Source organism: Leuciscus leuciscus, assembly GCF_965113295.1.
Source record: "Leuciscus leuciscus genome assembly, chromosome: 4".
Classification (NCBI taxonomy): Eukaryota; Metazoa; Chordata; class Actinopteri; order Cypriniformes; family Leuciscidae; genus Leuciscus; species Leuciscus leuciscus.
Window position 1 is genome coordinate 2,101,301 of NC_138728.1, and position 24,873 is coordinate 2,126,173.

At 38.2% G+C, this 24,873-nt stretch overlaps 1 protein-coding gene across 1 annotated transcript; it reads left to right on the top strand.

Moving 5' to 3' along the window:
- Positions 1-14,620: 14,620 nt before the first annotated feature.
- slc38a2 (solute carrier family 38 member 2) lies at positions 14,621-24,616 on the top strand. Its single transcript, XM_082166811.1, has 16 exons — positions 14,621-14,937; positions 16,044-16,169; positions 16,267-16,348; positions 16,435-16,550; positions 17,882-17,955; positions 18,054-18,146; positions 18,239-18,314; positions 18,654-18,736; positions 19,015-19,073; positions 19,194-19,331; positions 19,417-19,496; positions 20,003-20,103; positions 21,279-21,403; positions 21,503-21,647; positions 22,274-22,371; positions 22,456-24,616. Exons 2-16 carry the CDS (start codon positions 16,045-16,047, stop codon positions 22,567-22,569), a joined length of 1,509 nt encoding a protein of 502 aa, XP_082022937.1. The 5' UTR covers positions 14,621-14,937; position 16,044; the 3' UTR covers positions 22,570-24,616.
- Positions 24,617-24,873: the final 257 nt, after the last annotated feature.

Here is a 24,873-nt window from a genome sequence, read left to right on the forward strand (position 1 = left end):
TTTATGATGACATATTTGTATAATGACTTTGGTATTACACTGGTACAAGGAAAACGTGGTTTATACGAGTCCTCGTATTAAAACATTTCTAAAAAGCATATTAAACAATGTTTTATTAAAAATGCAGAAGGGTGTGTGTGATGGGTGGGTTTATGGGTCGGGTTAGTGGAAGGGCACAGAATATACCGTTTATTCCAACAAATATACATAAAAACCAGTGTGTCGGAATGTCCTCGCAATGAGAGAATAGGTAGAAAACAGTGTGTGTGTGTGTTCTCAGTCAGGATGCAGGGCACTGTCTCAGCATGAATGGTGTCAACAGCTGGTTACGTAAGACCACCACACACGCACATCTGGCCGATCATCACACGTCTCTGACTGACGCTATCACAGTCTGTAGTCACTGAACATCATCAGAATGAAGCTCGTTTGAGTCAAAACAGACACTTAATATCCAGCATTATCAGTTTAACTCTGACACTCTCTGAGCTGAATAATGACACCACTGTCTCAACTCAACTTGTTTCAAAATGAATGAACTTTACTCATTTATTGAACTGAACTGATCTAAATAGTGACGTTATATACAGACATATGCACAAATTCTCATTTCTCAAACTCATTTTATTAAAATACATAATTTTATTTAAAATATTTAGAGATGTAATGTGAAATGTGATTAAAAAAAATTAAAATAATTATTGACATGCATGTAATGAAGTCAGTATGCAATCAATCTACCGAACAAGCGGCTCATGTCAGTGAGATCTACAGCTTTTTCTGCATTTTGCAAGTCACATGTGAACCAACATTTCAGAGACTTTCTTCATGTACGTTTGAGGAATTTGACTGGGTTAATCCGGCACACATCACACAATAAACATATTCAGCACATAAACCTATGAAATCTGTGTTATGGAGACAGGAGAAAAATGCATAATATTGAGTTTGTGATCTGCATGTGACATGCAACTCTAGGACCTGAGTGAAAACACCCTGCATTTGAATATTTTGAGGAATGTAAAGGAGTGGCTTGTTGAAAACAGTAAGGAAGAGAATGTGAGCAAGTAAAATTATGTAAAGAATGTCTTATATTATGTCTTATAGGGCATAATGGTGTTTTCCTCTGTTGATTAATAATATAATTTACTGCAGTTTTTGAACATTTACAGACTCTCCTAAATCCCACAAGACTGAAAAAACACCAGGACTGTCTGTGGATCATAATAACGTTGTTCATTATCACAGAAAAGATCCTCTATTGAAGCTAAAACTGAGTAGAAAGGCAGTTCTGAGCGTTTCTAACATCTCAGCATCACAACAGTGTGTAAAGTCAGCAAGAATCAAGTTTTTGGGATATTGCTAAGTCATAACTCTCTCTCTCACACACACTCACACACATAAACAGATGCATTTTTGTCCAATTAAACACTGTCTAGATTGACAACGCCCTCATTCAGGGAATTCTTAGGGTCATTCCTATGGGACGTCCTGCAAAGCTTGTCTGAACAAGCACCTGGAAGAGCCTTGATGTCCCACGGAGACTCCTTGTTGACATGTCAACACAGGAAAGGAAAGTGTGGGCATTTCATGGGCAGATTCATGTTTGGAAGTAGCACTTTTTTTGATAAGTCCTATATAAGTAGCACCCAACCCTACAATGACCAGCAAAATACATCATTCACCTCTATTATCTTCACACAATCCCTTTATTAATGCTATAATCATCAGAGATGAAGCTCTGAGGCCTGTAAAGTGATGCCTGGTCAAAACCACACACACGCCTAAGCGGATTAGTCAAGAGAAAGGGCATTTTTTCACAAGTGGAATAAATGTGATCTGTGATAAGTTTCTTTGCTTTGAGTGAGTTGTGCTTTAATCATATTTGATGAGTCACTGTAGTGCGACTGGCACACATTAACCCTTAAACGCTCGGCTCGGGTCTTTATCCACCCGGGATGAGATCATTATAGACATCAACCTTCATAGTATTCCTCAATCTATTCATTATACACATTATAACAACTGAAATGAGAAAATAAGTTCTGTTTTCTGATCATTTTTTGTTGTTGTTGTAAAAAGGCGCTATTCACCCTGAGGTATGTAATAGTGTTTTGTTTTTTTACTCAACAATAATTGAATCTCCGATGACTCAATAAGTGTGATTTAATATACACGTCAAGTATACTATCAGAAGTATTATTGATTTACTTGTTATTGATGAGCTCTGACGATAAAAGTCATGATGGTCAAAAAAGCTCAAATTTAACCCTTCCAAGTTCCTAAATGTAACGAAATATGCTTTATTTTATTCTTTTCTCAATGTTATTAAAATATCAGGAGAGTTTTATACTATTGCTGCAGTTAGAGATTAATCCGCATTAGTTATAGATCCGGGTCACTAAAGACCCGAATATGTAATAATGAAACACGAAACATTCATGTATTTAAGGGTTAACTGTGCCAGACTGAAAGCTTAATTTACATCACAAATGACCCAACAGATCCCGATCCCCAGGGAATCTGCTGTAGTGTTGAGTCCGATGAGGCCATGTGACTCACATGATGTGAGTATTGTGTTTCCTCCATTTCCAGGGCGTGTCAGAGGACATGTGTGTACAAGCTCACAGAAGATGACCCACACACACTCAACACACACGCGGAGTGAGGAGAAATGGCCAGACACTAACATTTAGAAAACAAGACTGTCAACATCACGGTTATTTTCCATATGGAAGCTTTTCATAGACTGTGATGACGTGGTATTTTATATTTGATATAGATTTTTTTTTTAGATATTCATTCTTAAAAAATTTGAAAAAAAAAGTCCGAATTTGAATGAAAAAAACTCGACAATTTGACAATTATTTGACAATTAATTACAAAGAGACGGCAAATAACACATCGAATTAAACATGAAATTTAATAAAATAGTATTTTCTCCAATAACCTTTATTTTATGTACATCTTTTTACAGTATACTTTTTATTTTATTACCTTTGCATTAAATAATTTTTTTTATAAAAAATATTTTCTTTTGCCATTGGAGAAAATGGGAGTGCAAAAATATTTTGTATGTAGTTTCCGTTCACCACTATGTGAAGATATGAATAGATTTCTGTGTTTGATTTGTAGGGTGTTTTTGTTGACTTTTGTATCATTAATAATGTTACTGTGTTGTGTCACACCTTGACGTCCAGTGTTGAAGCTGTATCCTGAAGCAAAAGAGAATCAATCATTAATTATCAATACTATGTTAATGGTTCATTTATGAATAGGATCACTATGACTAAGGTGTTTTAACCCCACAACAACATGCATGAGGGAAGCTTGCACTGTCACGCTCTCGCTCTCTCTCTCTCTCACACACACACACACACACACACACACACACACACACACACACACACACACACACACACACACACACACACACACACACACACACACACACACACACACACACACACACACACACACACACACACACACACACACACACACACACACACACACACACACTCTCTCTACAGTTCTCTGGGTGGCACATGCCTCAATGCTTCACCTAGTTAGAGCGCAGGTCACGTGACCAGCAGACGGCCATGTCAGGTTGACTCAGGAACTTTTGAATGAAGCTGAATGTCATTTCAAGATGCATCTGTTTATTAATCTGTCTGTGACTTTGAACTAACTATTTGTAAGTGGGTATTTAGGTAGTTTGCACACTATTTTCACTATAAATGTACCTTCTTTTTTTTTTGTTCTTGCTGGTGCAAAACTCATGCTACACTGTGGTAATTGTTACCTTAAAGGTTATTGTTTTTTACTTGATTTAACCCATTAAAATGAATTTTGTTGGAATAAAGTAATGCATATAACGTGATTCAGCAATATTTTTGTCATATTTATGACAAACCAATTATAATTTTTTGGTTACCATTTTTTTCCCAGTGTATAGCCTACGCCATAAATGCATCTGAATGTACGGAGTGTAATATTTGTTTGTGTTTGCGGTTAGCGTGGAGGAACACCGCGTACTTTTACACTGTAAGGGATCGAGTATTTTGGTATGTTGCTGTTCTGGAGAAACCAACACCTGGAGATGTTCTATAGTCACAAACTGTCACAGAACCGAACATGATGGTGTTTAGTTAGTTAATTGATACCTACTGAAACTGGCAGGAACATCTGAAGGTTGTGGTCCAGTTATTATCTAACCATTGTTTTCATCTGAATGCCTGTTTGCGTATTTTATTGGAATGTCCTTCTGTAAACGATGTCAGGCAATGCTTTTATTCAGAAATTGCATTAATGGACATTTTTACAAAAGTTTCTCCTTGGAAAATATTATAATTTATTTATTTTTGTTTTGTTTTGTTTGTTTGTAAAGATTGTTAAAATATTGTATACCGTTCATTGAAGTGTTATTGTTATTATGATTATTTTATATATATTAGCCTACTCTAGAGTTGATACGGCGTTAAATAATAAATAAATTAAATACATGAAGAAATCCATTATAAGTTGTGGACAAAACAGAATGGTGTACAGGTAATATCGAGATGCCATCAGACTTTTTAAGAAAATATGTGTTTATCCATGCAAAATGCAACTTAGCTTAATCATTTTTGGGTTACCAATATTTGTTCAGTGAATACGTCCAATTGATTTGATTTTGAGAAAAGTTGAGCTCTAAGCAAGCTTCCAGGGGTGAGATTTAGAAGAAGTCCTGCATACAACACCAGAGAGAAGTCTGGGTTTTCACTGAAGACCCATTTAGGCCTATACAATTTTGATTAAAAATTATGAGGTAAATTTTTTTTTTTTACATAATACAATACGTATTTTGAGCAGTATGGAGGATATAAAACAGCAAAATAAACATTCGTCAGTAAGTAATTTTTACTTTTAATACTTAAGTAGCCTACATTAAAAATCAAGTAGGCCAACTTTTTTACTCAAGCAAAATTGAAGCCTATTTAATTATACTGGAGTAATATATTTCTGTAATTTTACTCGAGTAGGCTACTTGATTTGCGTACTTTGTCCACCACTGATAAGTTGTTCACAATAAGATCTATAAAAAACATTTATAAAAACAGATTTGTGTACATTTTAAAACAGCAAGACTGAAGTAAATATCAAAGATGGCGACGTCCATGTCACGGCAAACTAAAGCCATAAATCACAGTTAAGGCGACACACGTCCGTCCAATCAAACCGCGTCAAATGCGCACATCAAAACTGACTGGAGCAACTCCGATGGAAGACGGTGATTAAATCTAAAACCTTCAGATGACACGCAGGCACATATATCTGTCTCTGTAAGTTACCAAAAACAGAGTTATTATCGTATAGTTCGGTGATAGAATGCGGTAGTCACGTGATTAACGAACTGTGAATGACCGTGTGAACGCGGCCTAGTGTTGATGCCGTTGGTTGCTAAGGGTTGTGTGGTTGGTCTCAAGTGAAAACAGTCCACCTTTAAGTCTCCAATGGCTCAAGTTCCTCCTTTAATGTAAGTTTTGAGGTGTTTTGTAAGGTTTTTGTTGTTGTAATGTTACTGTTTGCCCCCGGGCGCCGCAGAAAATATGTCTGCCCACTTTCTCTCTCTCTCTCTCTCTCTCTCTCTCTCTCTCTCTCTCTCTCTCTCTCTCTCTCTCTCTGTGTGTGCACACTTGGATGGGTGAAATGCAGAGCACACATTCCGAGTATGGAACACCATGTCACTTTCACTTCACTTTTTAACAAAAAAAATGTAGCACCCACATTTCATCTCTGTGCTTGTTGTGTTCTGTCTTCCTATTTGTATTTTCACTGGTTCGAGGCATCATTTATGTCTTGCCATGTACGTGATCTGTGACTGTACACCTCTCTGAGTTTCTCTCCTCACTCTCTAACCTCTGATTAGATGGCCGTGTCAATAACTCACACCTGAGCTAGAGGGTTGAACACCTCACTTGGCACCCATGCATGAAACACATCAATCAAACATCTAACATTTAAGTGCAAAATTACTGCATTGTTCTGAGGCACTCACAGAATCTTCCTCTGTTCCCTGTTCCAGCAGTAAATCACAATTATGACCATCATCGCCATAAATACATCTGAAAGTACGGAGTGTAATATTTGTTTGTGTTTGCGGTTAGCGTGGAGGAACACCGCGTACTTTTACACTGTAAGTGATCGAGTATTTTGGTATGTTGCTGTTCTGGAGAAACCAACACCTGAGATGTTCTTCTAGTCACAAACTGTCACAGAACTGAAAATCATGGTGGTTTAATTAGTTCATTAATACTGAAACTGGCAGGAAAATCTGAAGGTTGTGGTCCAGTTATTATCTAACCATTGTTTTCATCTGAATGCCTGTTTGCGTATTTTATTGGAATGTCCTTCTGTAAACGCCATTCGGCAATAATTTTATTCAGAAATTGCATTAATGGACATTTTTACAAAAGTTTCTCCTTGGAAAATATTAGAATTTATTTTGTTTTGTTTGTTAAAGATTGTTAAATTATTGTATACCATTCATTGAAGTGTTATGATTAATTTAAAATTTGATTATGCCATGAATATAGCCATTGATGCGGATATGGCGTTAAATAATAAATAAATTAAATATATGAGGAAATCCATTTTAAAGTTGTGGGCAAAACGGTGTACATGGTGTAAAGATAATATCAAGATGCCACCGGACAATTTTTTTATTTATAGAAAATATGTTTATCTATACAAAATGCAACTTAAGTGGTTGCCAGGGTGTTGCTATGCAATTTCTAAGGCTGTATGTCCCGAGTCAAACCAGCCAGAGTTCAGGACATGGTTAAACCACATAAAAAGGAAATAACCCTAATATGTGGCTTCAGAAGGCTTGACATATAAGAGAATTCCTGCTGAAAACAAACTTAAAGGACTGTTCACTCCAAGAACGATAACTATATTAGCATCCACACCAGCGGACGATATTCTGTGTGTTATAAGCGTGCTGCAGTTTTGTCGACTACACGCTTTAAATGCTCGAGCTCATTAAAGCAGGATGGATTCTGATTGGCTGTCAATGTTTTTATCGTTCGTTAGCTGGAAATGTTTGTCTATGAAAAAATTATAATATGCGCTTATTCATTCTTTAACTGTATGGAGAAGAGCAATGGGAACATGCTTGAGTTTGAGTAGCATAAATGATAATTTTTAGGTGAACTGTTCCTTTAAATCTCTGCTTCCACTTGCACTGCTCAGATTCCCAGAATGAGACTGCGAGATACAGGCGGGATGAATCCTGATCAAGCCGTCACTTAATGTCACAGTAAGCATCTGATCAAGGCGTTCATGTCTTTGGCCTCATTTAACAGGAAGAGAGACACAGTTAATCCACAGTCTGGTATAATAGGCTTAAGGTTGACCCAGTGTGGGCGTTTTTTTATTATTTTTTTTATTTTTTACATTTACCTAGAGAACAGGACAGTAACATCATGTCCTCTTTCGGGCCGTGGGTGATCCCTGCGTTATAAAAACATAAAGAGGCAGAAAGACGCTCCGTGCATCGCTGTGAACGTAACCTTGAGAAAAGCAAAACAGGGAATGGAAATTTCCCAAATGCATCGGGATGGGCTGAGCTGCGCTGTCATGTGATTCAGATGAAAATGAAACACAGCCCCTTTTTTATCAGTGTGAGCAGCACCTGGTCATTACGATGTCACATTTATTAGCTGATGACGCCAATCTGGTTTTGTCCTTGTGCACAGAGAGATAAATGACACTGTTCCAAAACAAACACATTTGAGATAAAATACTACAAGTAGCTGTTGGAAAACAATAGCAGTTTGATAAATCTAAGTGAGCTGTATACAACCATTGTATTCAAACTACGAGTTTTTATTTTAGTTTTATTCATAATTTGTATTGGTTTTGATGGTCATTTTAGTGAATTTTTTTAATTTTTATGTTGATATTTTGGTTTATTTTAATTTGAGTTTATTTCCAGTTAGTCATTTTAGTGCTGTCATTTCCCAAACACGCTCGAAGCGCTCGACCAATCACAACACGCTGGTCCAGCCGGCCAATCAGAGCACAGTGGGCTTTTTCAGAAGGAGGGGCTTCATAGAGACAGGAACTAAACAGAGCGTTTGTATTTATTTTTCGTATAGTTTTTTGCTTCAAATGAAAGTTTGTAGTGTTGTGATGGCTTTAACTCTTTAACAAAGACTTTAAAAAAAAAAGTCTATGGGAGAAATGAATACTTCCGGAAGCAACGCCGCCATAAAAGGAGATGGGCACTGTTGCGCTATAGATTGTAGAGCATGTGACCGTATGTTTGGTCAATAGTGTGAGGTAATGCAGTGTGAGACAGAGCTTTGGCATGTGTTGTTCTTCCTGTTATACCTACGTCCCCCAATGTCCTTGCACAGGAAATTGTAACATTGTTGTTCAAGTTATGTGTGGTTGTAAACCGTGCCGACAGAGAATGTATTTTATAACCATATTCAGACATGATTTCCTGTGGGAATTAAGGGAATGCGCTTTTAGATGTTTTGCGTGGCGATTAAATCACGCTCCATTCCTGTCATACAGTAATCTCACAGCAGGATATTATGATGGCATATGTTTTTATTAGTCTGTTGTGGCAAGTTTTATGCGTCTCATGTACAGTATGTAGTGCCAGTGAGGACAGTTTATCCAGGAATCCCGATCTCTGATTCTCTCTGATCGCTGTAATCCCCTTCCCCAGCTCTCTGCAGACACAAACTCCAGAAGTCACTGGGGTCATATGCTTTGGATCCGGGTTGTCTTTTACAATATTAATGGAAAGTTTTGATGGCGTTTCATAGGTTCGTCTCAGCTACTCCTGCCGGTCCAGGAATTCAAGGCTCTTTCAGCTGTAAGAGGATTACAGGTCCAAAGCTTCATATCAAAAGATGCCCGTATTCCTCCCTGGCTCATTTCTGCTGTTCATCTGGAAAATTCCCTGGATTTATGTCATGGCTCATTGTGGTTACATTCTTGGCGTTGTGGTGGTGGTGGTGATGTTCTTCACTAGGACCAGGGTTATTATCGTTAACTAAAACTATTAAAACATTTCTGGTAATTGGAATGAAGCTAATCTTTGAGCTTGTTAACATAAAAAAAATAGCTGATTACCTCATTTTTTTAAGTTCTGCTAACCTATGAGGGCTTACAATGTTCACTAGTAATCAAACCCATGACCTTGGCTTTGCTAGCGCCGTGTTGTACAGTTTAAGTTACATTATATTATGTTTTGTGTGTTGATATGATATTTTGGATGCTGGTTTAGTTTTTCTGGCGAATATGCATCATTCGCATTATATTAGTCCACCAGTCAAGACCAGCCTGGACCATCATGCTGGTTTATCTTTCCATTCGGGATTTCAGCATTCGCACATTGAAATGAAATGAATACTGTCACAGATGCTGATGATGAGATTCTGAGTGTTAAACTCTGCAGTTCTGCAAACCTCCTATAAATAACCCATTGACCTTAAATATATTTCAGATCTCATCCTACTGCGACACTCGTGTAGAGCTTGGCTCGGTGTTCAGAAAGACACAACACACACACTAGTAAGCCTGCACAAAACATCAGGGTCAGTGAAATGCACATATTTTCACAGTTTCACTTCCTGTCTGTGTCAAGAGCGTTTGTTTTCCGGTCTAATGACTCTGTTACAAACACAGCCTCCCGCCACAGCTGTACACATCGGAAACATAACACCATCAGATGTGATGATAGTGCTGACTATATTTAATGCGAGTCTATAAACTAGAGGACATGCGTACCATTATCTATTACGTCCCCACGCCCTATTTTTATTTTGTTTCTCAATTGTTGTGTTTAAATCATGACTTTAGTCAGAAGCTATAGCTTGGGATATTTGATGTTTGTGGTGTAAATTACTACAACAGTCTCAAACTCAGCTCCTGGAGGGACACACACTTGCAGAGTTCAACCCTAATTTAACACACCTGATCCAGCCAATCAAGGTCTTCAAGATTACTGCAAAAACGTCCAAGCAAGTGAGTTGGAGTGAAACTCTGCAGGGCTGTGGCACTTCAGATGTTCTTCTAGAACAAGTTCTACAAAAACAACTGTTTTTGTTGTTTGCAAATTAGTTGTTCCGCACACGCAGGTGGTGGAGTAATAACTACTTTTAATTAATGCAGTTTATGTCTAATTAATGCCAGCTTTTTTTGCTATAAATTACAGAAATGGCATCTGAGGACTAATTCAAATTTTTCTCAGTTATTTTGCTTTATTTCTGGATTCAATCATAGGCTCGATCTTACGCACTAGACTAGAGCACATGCACATACACAGTCTTCAAAAACGGTGCTTTAATTCTTTTGACAAAATAGAAGACATAGAATGAAATTTGTACATATTCGAAATGAAAGATTGTTCAGATTGTCAGCTTGCTTATTTTGCTCAAGATAAGGATTTATTAAGTCCACATGTCAGGCAAACAAGAAACTATGCTTCTAACCACAGGTCGAGATCGAGATCTGTCGTTCCAAACACACAACTTTGCAATGCTGTTTGCGAATGCCCGTTAGGACGATGGTTTCGGGAAACACCGACTCGTTGAACTGCTGATAACGACGGAACTTGCGACAATAGTTGACTAACGATGCACACCCGTTTAGTTTGTCTCTATGAAGCCCCTCCTTCTGAAAAGCACACTGTGCTCTGATTGGTCAGCTGGAGCAGTGTGTTGTGATTGGTCGAGCGCTTCGAGCGTGTTTGGGAAATGTCCCGCCCCTTCCCATAACTGCCAGTTTAACACACTACTAACTAACTCAACCAGGCCCCGCCCCTTTATTCTGTGCATGAATTATTTAAATGAGGAATATTGTGACGTGTTCGTTCCCGGAAGAAACTCAAGACTACAATGGAGGCGTTTCAGGGAGTTCAGAAACACTGACACTGGAGGGACCTTCTCACACTAAAGAAAGATGAACATGCAAAAAAAAAAAAGCTATTTAAAGGTTCTTCATTGAATCATCAATGCCAATAGTCACAGATAATAGATTTTTATATTGTTTTATAATATCCATCTGACAGATTTCCAGCACTGGTGGCCTCAGCAGGGCCTATTATTATGAGGCATTTTGCTGTTGAAGTGATGTGCATAGCGTGAGCTTCGTGTCTGACTCTCCGCAGGTTCCCATGAGTGCGGACAGCAGGCGGCTGTTTGTTTAATTCGAGGGGATAAAATGATTATATAAGAGTGAGCCAGGAGCCGGGGGAAGATGAGCCGACCTCTACCCCTGGTCAGCAGGGGACCGGCGGGATGTCTTCTCTCTCACGGACCCCCGTGCTCTGAAGACCAAGAAATACACACAAAATCTCCAGAACCTTTTAATTTTCTTCTCATTTCAGCAATGTAGTCGAGTTTCAGAACTTTACCTGGAAGAAATTCCAAGCCATTCGTCACGCAGACTAGCACAATGGAGGACGAAGGTTGAAAACGGACTTTAAAAAAAATGATTGACGCAATTAGCCTTCACAATTTAAAGTTTAGCATTTCCCGGTTTGATTTGAAAGGATAGTGAAAGGTAGATCATTCGGACTAATAAAAGTCTAATAAAAGAAATCAACCAAAAGCCTATACCTGAACGAATGGGTAAACACAGTGCCTCCCTCAAGTATTTACAGAACAAGATGTTTAATTTACAGCTGCAGCTCAGAAAAAGCCATGGGTTTAGTTTGCCCTTTCACACACTAAACATTTCAGTTACCTGCTTTTTTTCAGCTCAGGAGGAGAAGAGGTGAACCAGTTCAGAGGGCTGGAAAAGGGGTTTTGCAAAAGGATTTCTATATTCTTGTGACTCTTGTTAGTCCACAGTCAGGCAGATAGTTTACCAAAGGAAGAAACTTAGCACCACTATACCTCTACATGGGACGGGACGTCCTACAATGATCGGTGTGATGGTAAACTGTAAAAACCTCCCAACAGGTGACACAGATTTAAGATATCACGACACATGATAACCCCAGTCTAGCATTAGGAAAACACGGGCAAGAACAGTGTTCATGGGAGGTTATCAGAGAGAAACTGATTTCCAGGAGAAAAAACATTGCTGCCCATCTCAAGTTTGCAGGAAACCTTCCAGGATGTTCTGGAAAAATTATTCTTCGGACTGATGAGATGCAAGAGAACATTTTGGTGACATTTAATTTCTCCTAAAGATGCATAACCACCCAAAAAATGTTAATAAAATAAAACTAATTTCGTTTCAAAACAAAAATGTGTTCCACTGAAAGAAAGTAAGTCAGGTTTGGATTGACATGAGGGTGAGTACCTGTTTGTTCGAGGTTATTGCCAAGAATAGAGGTTAAAAAAGGGTTCTGCATAAATGATCCTGGTCAGTAAAAGCATTCGTTCAATGAGGAACATGAACTCTGAGGCCACATTTCAGAAACCATTACTTCCGAAATCCAGATAATTCCAGTGGATTCACTATGAATTGGTATTATCTGAATGAATTAGGCCTAATTGAAATCTGTTGACTCAAGTGAACAAATACTATGAAATTGGATTGCAGATGCACACTTGTTTACCTTCTGACTTGATAAAATGGCTCATATGTAGTTTTCTTCTGATATTGATCAATGAAAGCATTAGTTCAGTGAAGATATGAACATTTTAGGCCACATTTCAGAAACCATTCATTCCGAAATCCAGATTATTCCAGTGGATTCGCATTGAAAAGCTATAATCTGAATGAATTGTAAATCTGTTGACCTGTTCGGCATTGAACAAACATTTTCTATAACATTTGACTGCAGATGCAAACTCGTTCACTTGATAAAATGGCTCACATAGTTTTCTTTTGCATTGTAACTGATATTGGTAAATGAAAGCATTAGTTCAATCAAGATTTTTAGGCCACATTTCAGAAACCATTCATTCCGAAATCCAGATTATTCCAGTGGATTTACATTGATCTACTAAAGAAATGTAACTGTACTCGTACTCATATATTTTGTACTATGGAAAGCGTGCCATTTCTCAATGGATGCTATCGTTTCCAAAGCAGAGCTGGGATTTCTCCCGTCCATTTTTCACACAGTGTTGGAGACAGAAAAATGCTTTTGTTGATCCAGTCTTACCTATAGAGTCGGGGCGTCGCCTGGGGCCCACGGCCCGTTTCAATGGGTCAGACATTCCAGCATCCGTGTTCTTTTGTGAACTCCAGCTCAGAGACCGCAGTGGCCTTTAATCCGAGGGTAAATCACTGTAGATCGGAGTCCCGTACGGCCCTGCTCCACTTCCACTGGGGGATTTGGCCGATCAGGGGGGGGTGATGAACAACTTCTGTGCAAAGGTGGTCAGGCGAGTGATTCGTTTGAGTTGTGCTGGGAGTGAAACAACAAACTCAACTCGTTTGCCTTTGTCTGCGGTGAACCAAAGCAGTGCGGGGCGAATCATTCCCGACTCGTTTTAATCTGTCATTGTGTCTAACGTCATCTCAGAAGTTCCTCTTTTTGGAAAATTCCTCACGGCTCCTCTCTTTGGCATCATAGTCATGTGGTTTCATGATCTTATTCACTGCTTTAGCTGTTTCTTTGTAGACAGAAATTACATTAAAAGGAGCGTCTACACGTTTACTGTATGCCAAGAATTGACAAAAATTATGTTTATTTCTCCTAACACATTTTAGGCAGAACTTTTGAGACAAAGATGAGTTAAATCATAGACTGAGAAGCAACCTAAACCTGATATCTGTATGTTATGTAGGGCATACGGTGGGTTGTGGCCTGTACCTGTGGTTTCTCTGAAGTCAAATAATTTGTCATTTTTAGACCACAATTTAGAAAACATTCATTCCTGATAATGCCAATGGGTTGGCACAGATATAGACCCCAAGATATTCTCCCTTACCACACAGAAAATTAATCTTTTTTTTCTACATTTCTTTCAAACTTAGATGTTTCTAATGACATGTCTTAGGGAAAAATAGATATAGATTTGTCAATCCTGTTTGACATGTGAGATTACTTCTTTTCACTCAATTTAATCTAATTTCTGTCTACTGAGAAACACTAAGACATCACAGCAATGACTTTTCAAGGGACAACCAGCGTACAGACGTATAACATGAATGTGGACAACAGCTCAGATCATTTGGTCTTGAGAAAATGTAGAGGTGATATTGAGATATTTGGTTTTTTAGAGAATCTGAGCACAGTTTGATTGTAATGTGAGATCACTGAAGGGTTCTTTATTGGCATTGATAGTTTCATAAAGAACCTTCATTGAATCTTTCTATTTCTATATAGTGGAAAAATGTTCTTTCATTATTTTTTATGTTCTTCACAATAAGAAAATGGTTATTTTAATGGTTTCTTTGGCATCGCTATGAAAACCCCGTTTTGGAACCTTTATTTTTAAGAGTCCATCAACATTTGCTCTCAGCGCAGTCTAGGAGAAACAATTGTGATTATTAAAGATTTAATTCAGTAAATTGTATGATGTTGAACGCCTTCCTGAGGCAGGGAAAGATATTCACTCGGGCTGGAAGTGTTTGTATACAATCCACGCAGAGGCTCCTCCCCCTTTCCGAAAGCTGATGCAATGCGACCGACCGGCATTGGAATATAAACCGTCATTCAGCAGCATCAGAACACGACAGTGATACCGGACGCGCCCAGAGGACACCTCCGTTTATCTTCTACAATAATATTAGTATTACAAATTGTAGACTTTATAAGTAGGCTATTACAGTGTTTATATTTATTATTAATTTACTTTATTAATATTTATTGGTTATCTATTACGGCACCTTCCTGAAGGATCAATTGTTATCGGTTCTGTAATTGATCACTGGAAAATTCTTCACGACTGGGAGGGTTTGCTCTTTTTCTCCCCCCCCCATTCATACCGGAGCTGAAGAAACGGATTTTCTTCTTTAATTCTTGAGGTAAGATTTCATACCGGTTCGACATTATTTTGTTTACAGAACCTTTAAGATTTTCTTTCTTTCGTTTTTTTATTTTATTCATCCAGATCACACTGTTGTCTTTTGTTTAATCGTTTTTCTTTAATTTTGGTGTGGCATGTCTTCAGATTTTTACGATGTGACTCATTTGTGTTTCATCATCTTTCTTTTTCTACACATCCGTTTAAATAAAAGGAATTCATTCATTCATCAAACACACCTACGCCTGTGCAACTCTAATAACCTTAAACATTAATATTGTGGAAAACTATGTCAACGGCTGCATATATTAAATTATCTAACGTTACATGATTTATTGTTGTTTTATTGGCGATGTCGTTTAATTTGACCGGTGATTGTTGATAAACGCGTGGGCGTCTGCTTCACACTCCGAGCATCTGCATAATTTTTGTCATTCATGCATTATTATCATCATTATTATTTGATCTTATATAATTATTCATAGGATTTGGGAGTTTAAATGGAAATTCAACATTTAAGTTTACGTTTCAAAGTCTAAAATTGTCATCAGAATCGGTTTAAATACGTTAAGCGAGTCACCCTACAAGAATAAATACCCTAACTGTGGTGTTTAATCATTTTGTTCAGATTATATAAATATAGACTGATCAGACGTCGGTATAAATAGTTGATGACGATGCGGCGGACACAGCGCGTGCTGATCTGTTGTACCGGTTTGTAATTTTCCACTCGGCTCTGGTTGGTCACATGACCTGATGCGCGCGGGGGCGCGCATTTTGCTGAACGCAGGCGATGGAGCGCGCATTGATGATCGTTTAAAGATTTCTGGGGACACAAGTTTTCCTGTGAACACCATTGTAAAGGTGTTTCTGTAATTGTGTTTATTGAGTGCTGTTTTAATGCTTTAGTTGACATAATATTAAAAGAAGCAATAACCAACTACACGGATAAGTGTGAATGTTGGTAAATAATATCAGTCAAACCAGAGAATTTCTTAACACAAAACACAGATTGAAAGCCTCCCAACACTAATCACCACAATGTTCAAGATAAACACAATTCCTTTCAAAATAAGGAGAGTTTATTTCATAGTTTTTTTATTACAGGATGAACAAAGACCCTGCAAATCCAAAGATGAGTCGTTTTAACATCGCTCCAGACATGGACAGCAATAGTTCCAACAGCGAGTACACAAGTTATCAAGACTGTCCCACCAAAGGCCCCTTCAACGGGTAAAACCTGCATCATTTGACCGAGACAAGTCACTATTAGTTAATAGGTCAACTTATATAAAACAAAGCATATTCTAATGCGCTGATTTGATTACAGAATACAGTATACCGACGTGGACGCCGAAAGTCAGAACTTCCTGTCTGATCACTTGGGCAAGAAGAAATATGAAGCTGAATATGTAAGTGGTTCATTTGGCCTGAGAGGTTTCATCAGATAGTGCACTTAAACGTCATGTTATAAATCTCGCTGTTCTTGTTTTTTCAGAGCCATGGCTCGGCGTCGTTCGGGATGTCAGTGTTTAACTTGGGCAATGCCATCATGGGAAGCGGAATACTGGGACTTGCGTATGCCATGGCTAATACTGGCATCGCCATGTTTGTGTGAGTATTGAGGTGCTTCTTCTGGATGTGTTTCACCTCATACGAACTGCCAAAAACACCTGATACCAGAGCTGATACCAGACCCTGCCGCTTTTCTAGTTTGGTTTTTAAGAGTTAGCATGAAAGTTCATATTTTTGTCAGCTGAAAGTATGTACACAATTGTCCCCAATTTACAGGACTGCAAATTACCTGATTTGATAATTAGCTCTGTTAATGAGTCCAGTAATTTGCCCCAGATTCTGGTTGGTGTGTGAATCTACTGTAGCTGATCTGAGTCAGTCAGTTCGGCTCTGATTAATGAAGTAAATGGAAGTCGTGCTTCTTCCTAGTGTTTATAAACAAAGCCATGTGTGAGTTTCCACTGGTTATATACAAGTGAAGGATGCAAGTGGAGTCATACTGCATTGTTAATGCGTCTGGATGCCAAATCATCCATCAAAGAATGACTTAAATGATTTCTTGGTTAACCGAAATGGGATTTCCAGTGACCGATAAATCAGGGTGGACAATATAATCCGAATGATTTTAAACCAGAATTTGAGTTTAAACCAGGAAATGCATTGAAATAAATGGGCATGGCTGGTTTAATTGAAGTGTTTGGAGGGAACACTTCACTGTTAGGTTAAAGAACGAGCTACATAGTAAAGATGTGATGCACGTGAAATGGAAATCTACTGAAGGTCACGCAGGTTATAATGGGATCAGTCGAGCTGCAGACAGTGGAATGAGTGAGTGTGTGAGAATATAATCAGGTCTAATCCATGGTCACCTCCCTCTGTTATGAACACACGCGTGTTTGTGTGTGGGTTGTGGGTGTGTGTTTGTAACGTGACGCATTACAGAGAGTCCATTATGTCCAGTTACGTTAGGTTTGAGCTGAGGCCATCTTGTCTACATAGACAAATCATTTAAATCTAAAGTCAACATGAGTTTCTGGTTTTCTTAATGCATCCTAGCTAACAAAAAAACAACAAAGTTCTGAACGTTCAAAATGTTGTTAAAAAAACTAAAACATGTCAGAAAAAGAACGTTCCATACTTGTATTTATAATGTTTTTGTACTAACGTTTTGAGAACATTATCAAAGACCCGATAACTTTTCAATAAACATTAGTGGAAGAACGTTTGTTCATAACTTAGAGAGTACCTTGCCAGAACGTTCCCTGTTAGCTGGAATTTTCCAGGTCTTTCTGTGCACACAATGTGTTTGTTTTTTCCCATCTTTGCTGAAAATAAAACCCTTAACCATCTAATCAATAGCAGTTCAGATTCTGCTTGTTTCAGAGAAGAGACTTCAACTTTCGGTGTTGTGTTCTTGTTCATTTCTGTAGGATCCTGCTGCTCGCCGTGGCCATTTTCTCCCTGTACTCGGTCCATTTGCTGCTCAAAACGGCCAATGAAGGAGGTTAGCGTCTCTCTGTGATAACCTGTGATACTGTGAGCATGTTTCTATTTTTACCTGTGATAAGTGTGAGTTTTAACTCCCTGACTCCCTCTGTCCAGGTTCTCTGGTGTATGAACAGCTGGGGTACAAAGCCTTCGGGATTCCAGGAAAACTGGCAGCGTCCTGCTCTATCACCATGCAGAACTTTGGAGGTATGACCAGTAGTGTGAGCGTGCAGATAACACTGAGTTTGATTTGGTTTTTAAAGGCACTAAAGTGTTTTCAAACTCTGTTTAAATCCCAGCAATGGCGAGCTACCTCTACATCGTGAAGTACGAGCTGCCCATCGTCATTAAGGCCTTCTTAGACGTCAATGACAAGTAAGATTCCACAGGCTGATGTTGTTGTTGTTGCACTGGAATGTTTTTCAGTGCTGCTTAGAACAGTGTGAGCGCTTCATTGTACAGCTGTCCGGCCGGGGGGGACTGAACGTCTGTTCAAAGACGTCGATTGAGAGCTTTGTGACAGTGACCTAATACAACAAACACTGACATTTAAGATTCAGACCCCTACATGGAGCCCGACATGATGCACGGCCCCAGACAGAACTGAAACACCGCAAACACGCTCGCAGAATGTGTTTTTGTAACAGGATGTTGTAGAACAGCTGCGTGTTATTTTCTCAGCGCTGATATCAATCTTTGAAATGTGTTTTGCAGCGCGTGGTACACTAATGGAGATTACCTGGTTCTGATAGTCACCGTCAGCATCATACTGCCTCTCTCGCTGCTTAAAAACCTCGGTAAGTAAGTGTGCTCACACTCACAAAACCATAATTCACCCCAAAATTAATAAGGGATTATATTTTGCATAAAGAAAAGTTAAATTAGTATTAGATAACACTTTATTTGACAAATGTTCACATGTACATGTGTTAAGTTACTATATACTATATAAAGTGTAACCTAAAATGATTATAGAATTAAATAGAAATATATATGACTGTGAGCATGACTGGAGATGTGGTCTGTGGTGTGTTTTGTGCTGATCCTCATGGTCTGTGTTTGTGTTTCTTCTCAGGTTATCTAGGCTACACTAGTGGTTTCTCCTTGCTGTGCATGGTGTTCTTCGTCATTGTGGTGAGTACTGAGATATTCATCATAAAATGCTAATGGACACATGCAAATGAGAGCAAGAGTGTCTATCGAGCTGCTATTGTTAAGTCTGATGAGACGTTCCTTCCTGCTTTTGTTCTCCAGGTGATCTACAAGAAGTTCCAGATCCCGTGTCCACTACCTGAGGACTTCATTAACATCACAGTGAACGCCTCTCAGCCACAGGTCAACACCACTGAAGAAGAGTGCTGCAAACCCAAGTACTTCGTCTTTAACTCACAGGTACGACACGGATATTTGCATTCGGATATTTGCATGTGAGTGAGAGGAGTGTGTGTGGTGATCTAACTTTATTGTTTTGTCTTAGACTGTGTATGCGGTGCCCATCTTGACCTTTGCGTTTGTGTGCCACCCGGCTATCCTGCCCATGTACGAGGAGCTCAAAGAGTGAGTAACATTTACGCCTAAATATAACATATTTAAAGAGGACCTATTATAGTATTATAGTTTTCCCCTATATTCTCTATTTTTGTCAGTAACGCTCTGTTTAGTTCCTGTTTCTATGAAGCCCCTTCTTCTGAAAAGCACAATGTGCTCTGATTGGTCGGCTGGAGCAGTGTGTTGTGATTGGTCAAGTGCTTCGAGTGTGTTTGGGAAATATCCCGCCCCTTACCATAACCACCAGTTTCAACACACTACTAACTAACTCAACCAGGCCCCGCCCCTTTATTCTGCGTATGAATTATTTAAATGAGGAATATTGTGACGTGATCATTTAATTACACATTACACACACACTAAAGAAAGATGAAGATGGAAAACAGCATAATAGGTCCTCTTTAATTAAGCTACAAGTTGTTTTTTGTGAGTTTAACCTCTGTAAGATTGTTTATAAGAATGAATCATGGAAAAGCTAAGACAAACTAACACTTTCTCTAACTTTCCATCCGCAGTCGTTCCCGGAGGAAGATGCAGAATGTTGCAAATGTGTCGTTCCTGGGAATGTTTATCATGTATCTGTTGGCAGCACTGTTCGGATATCTGACCTTCAACGGTGAGCAGAACGCATACGCACGGACACGTTACGACACATTTGATAGTCCAGCACTGGGTTGAAATGTACAGTGAGGCTGTTTGTTTTAAACGGAGGTGTGTCCGTTAAATGGCTTCGGATTGATCCGGCAGAAGGCCAGCGTTGAACCTCCAGGCTGTTTTTAAATTTTGGGAACAAGTGAGAGACGTTCAGCTGGAAATGTTACGCAACGCAGGGATTTCTCAGACGCAGCGAAGGAAAAATAAACATTTTAGTGGGATGAGTTGTTTGATGTTCTGCACAAACTTGTTGTTGACAATAAAATGGGATTTTTACCATTCAGAGGAGGGTAACTAAAGCTAAAACCATACAAAAATACATTTTCCTTACTAAACTAAAACATAAATATGCTTATTTTATTTCAGCTAGTTTCCAAGGCAACATTTCTTATTTCCATTTAGTGCTTTTCTTTATTTTCTATTTTAGAACTTGACATACTAAAATAACTAAAACTAAAACTTATTAAAAATATATACATATTTTAAAAACAAATCGAAATCTAAAAACCAAATACACAACAAAATTACTATAATGAAAATAGAAGATATTTAAAAGATATTATTTTATTTTAGTTAGTTTAGAGCTTTTTTTTCTCCATTTGTTTATGTTATTAAAGAACTCATATGAAAAGTGATTAAAATTAATACAAATGTATACATATATTTAAAAAAGGCCAAAATCACTACAAAATTATACAAATAAAATTATATTTTTAAAAGTAAATTTTATTTAAACTAGTTTCCAAGGCAACATTTCTCATTTTCATTTATTTATTTATGTTTTATTTTAGAACTTTAATTAGTAAAATAGCTAAAGCTAAAACTGATTAAAAATTAATATACATAAAAAAATCAAATAAAATACTAAAATTAAAATATAAAATATAAAAAAGCTTATTTTATTTCAGCTGGGTGCCTAGGCAACATTTCTCAATTTCATTTAGTGCTTTTATTTTTTATTTTACAACTTGAAGTACTAAAACAACTAAAATTGATTCAAAATTAATACAAATATATGCATATAAAAAAAGAAGAAAAAAAGGCCAAAAACACAACAAAATTGAAAATATAATCCTAAACCAACAATCTAATGTCAGTGATGTTTGAAGTAAAGATGTGGTGTTTTGTGTTGGACAGAGGCCGTTGAGCCCGAGCTTCTGCACACTTACTCAAAGGTCTACAGTTTCGACGTGGTGCTTCTGATCGTGCGTTTCGCCGTCCTGACCGCCGTGACGCTCACCGTGCCCGTGGTTCTCTTCCCAGTGAGTATCCCACACATTCACAGGTGTTGAGACACACACACACACACACACACACACACACACACACTGTGCTGATGTGAAGTGTGTTCTCTGCTTCAGATCCGCACCTCAGTCAACCAGCTGCTCGGAGCCTCTAAAGACTTCAGCTGGCCTCGGCACATCGGCATCACCGTCGCCCTGCTCGTCTGCGTCAACATCCTCGTCATCTTCGTTCCCACCATCAGGGATATTTTCGGATTCATCGGTAGGTGGTTCATGCACATGGATGTGATGTGTCATTTTTGCATGATTAATATTCTATTTGCGGTTTGAAGTTTTAGTCATTTCGTTGTGCGTCTATACACACACACAAACATTGTGTATACAAGTTTTTACTTTGATACAATTTGAGCAATTTTCACTCAGAAGTTGCAATTAAATTTCACAATTAATTACAAAGAAATGGCAAATAACACTGAATTAAACATGACATTTTGAAGTAGAAAGACTGAAATAAGATTTCCTTGTAAATTTATTTTATAATTACAACTTTGAAAAATTATTTTAAAATTAATGGGGTTTTTTAAACTCTATTTACAACTTAGAATTTTTTTTTACAGTAGTTTTTATACTTTTTTATTTCCATTTTAGTTATTTTAGTACTTCAACTTAAAAGTTAGTGTCAACTATCTGAAATAAAATAAGTTTACTTAGTAGTACTTCATCTTAAAACATAAAAAATTTAACTTATTGTTTATTTTACAACTTTGAAAAATTATTAATTTTAATTTCCGTTTGAGTTATTTTAGTACTTCAACTTAAAAGTTAGAAACGCTGCCTTGCCAACGATCTGAACTGAGTTTAGCATGTTTGATTTCTGTCTCTCCGCAGGTGCGTCCGCTGCTGCCATGCTGATCTTCATCCTCCCATCAGCCTTCTACATCCGACTGGTGGAGAAGGAGTCCATGAGATCCGTGCAGAAGATCGGGGTAAGAGACTCGTGTCCGACTGCCCGTATATGTGTGTGTGTTCTCGAGGATGACAGACTCTCATCACACTCTTGCTCTCCTCAGGCGCTGTTGTTCCTCATCATGGGAATCATAGTGATGATCTGCAGCATGACTCTGATCATCCTGGACTGGATCCACAACGCAGGGTCTTCAGACGACCACTCCGACGGCCACTAGTGGGCGTGTCCTAACGCTAATTGACACGCAGAAGGGGCGGAGCCTATCCGCCGACTCTGCCACTGAGAACTAGAAGAAGCTGCTCTAATATCAGCGCAGAGCAAAGACAAACATCCCATTCTGAGAGAATGTCCTGAACTTTGTACAGTATGCTGTTAGGCCACACAGATGGTGATCCACTCGTATTGTTGTGCTTCTTTTTCTTGTTTTTGTCGATTTGCTTTCCTATTGTGTTGAGTTTCGGTGGTACGTCGCACAGGAGCGTGTGCATTATTCACCGTTTTCAGGTTTAGTACTCGCAAACCAAAACCAGTCAACAGCGAACGGAGACGCCTGTTCGACGTCCGTTCGTACCTTTGCCAAAAATATCGGTGTTTGTATGTGGAAAAGCACTTACTCCTTTTCAGCAAATGTGAAAAGCTGTTATTCCGCACATTTTGGCTGTGCTTTAAACGCATTTGTTACAATGCCATTTATACTGTACTACTTGAGTCACCTTTACCTGTCGTGTAGATCTACTAATGAACAAATATTGATCGCTAGTTGTTGATTTCGGGCAGGTGGAACGGCTGTATGAATTTACTGTAACTTATTTAAACCCAGACGACGGCGAAGGGTGCCTTAAAGTCAACACGAGCTCAAAAACGACACGTTCTTGGTCTACACTGCAAAGTATGATGCTCTTCCTCAGTGTTTCTGTCTTGTTTTACAGTACAAATATCAATTCAGAGCTTCAGATATGAAGTCTTGTTTACTGAAAATGCATCAAAATTAAGAGCGTTTTTGCTCAAAATATCTGCCAATGGGGTCAGAAAAATAATCTTGTTTGATGTTGATTTTTCTGAACCCTTCTGGATGATATTTGTCTTTGTTTTAAGCACAAACTCACTTCATTTTGACATTTTTCTCATTAAATAAAGCAATGAAAAATCATGTAATTTTGCTTTCCAGTACAAATATCTAAACACTCTTAAATCAAGATACGAGACAAAAATACTGACTAAAATAATTAGTTTGCAGTGTAACTGTCAACGATTCATCATTGCACGTTCTCTGAAGTCACTGTTCAACTGACGTCACATCAAAATGATGTTTGCTATTAGTCGAATAACTATTTAATCACCGTTTTAGACTTTTGTAGGATATTCTAAACACTTATTTAATAAACTGAAGGTTACGACAATAATAGCGAATAATGGTTTTAAAAAGAAGTTGAATATCCTGTTTTACGGCACATAACAGAAGCAGAATGAGCTGCTAACGTGTTTCACGTTGACTTTAAAGCTTCACGGTCTGCTTGTCATTTGTTTCGGATGAACTACACACAGAATCAAATGCCAGAACGTTGTTGGTGAGGGGAAACGAGACCGTTAGTTTTTAACTTGACTTGCCATTTCAGTGTTTGCCATCGGCAGCTTGAACGAGAGACAGACAGACGGGGGAGTGTGTGTCGTCCACTGATCAGCCGTTATTAGTGTGGTGAATTGATACGTCACACACACACACACACACACACCTCACTGTGCTTCCAACTGCTCAAACCTCATGTGTCATCCAACCTGTTACTCTCCAGCCGTTATTTATGGAAAACATCAGTGTAATTTAATCTATTTTACTATATTTATATATATATATATTGTATATATGTGTATATACCACAAAATGAACTGTATATATGCTGTCAATTTTTTCTTTTTTCTTCTTCTTTTGTTAAAGTTTTGCTCAACATTGTTTGAAATAAGGAAATGGCTTTAGATGTCCCTCGGTGTGTGTCGGGGCCCCGGTCGGCCCCTCTTCATCGGGCTGTGAATGTCAAACTGAGCTCAAGATTTGGCTTGTAGTTGGCCCTGACACACACACACACACACACACTTACACACACTCTCACATACCTTTTACATCACTACTAAATGCTGTAGTCGAAGCCGAGAGGCGTGAAGCGCTCCTCATGTACAAGAGGCCATTCCTGCGAATGATACGCTCTTGTTTCAATGAAACACTATGTATATCATGTAATTAATGTCTATTAAAGGTTGAAGATAACCCAGTTATGTGTCATCGATTTATTTTATAGAAAGAAGTTACATTTATTTAGTGCTTTAGTCAGTGGTTACACATAATGAGAGTTCAAAGAAACGTGTGTGTGTGAGAGAGTGTGTGTGTGTGTGTGTGTTTTTTGCAAAGGATCATATATATCTAATTTGAAGTTCAGACATGAGCACGGATCAAACCTACTGTGCTGTATATTTACATTTATGCAGACGCTTTTATCCAAAGCAACTTACATTGCGTTATCCTATACAT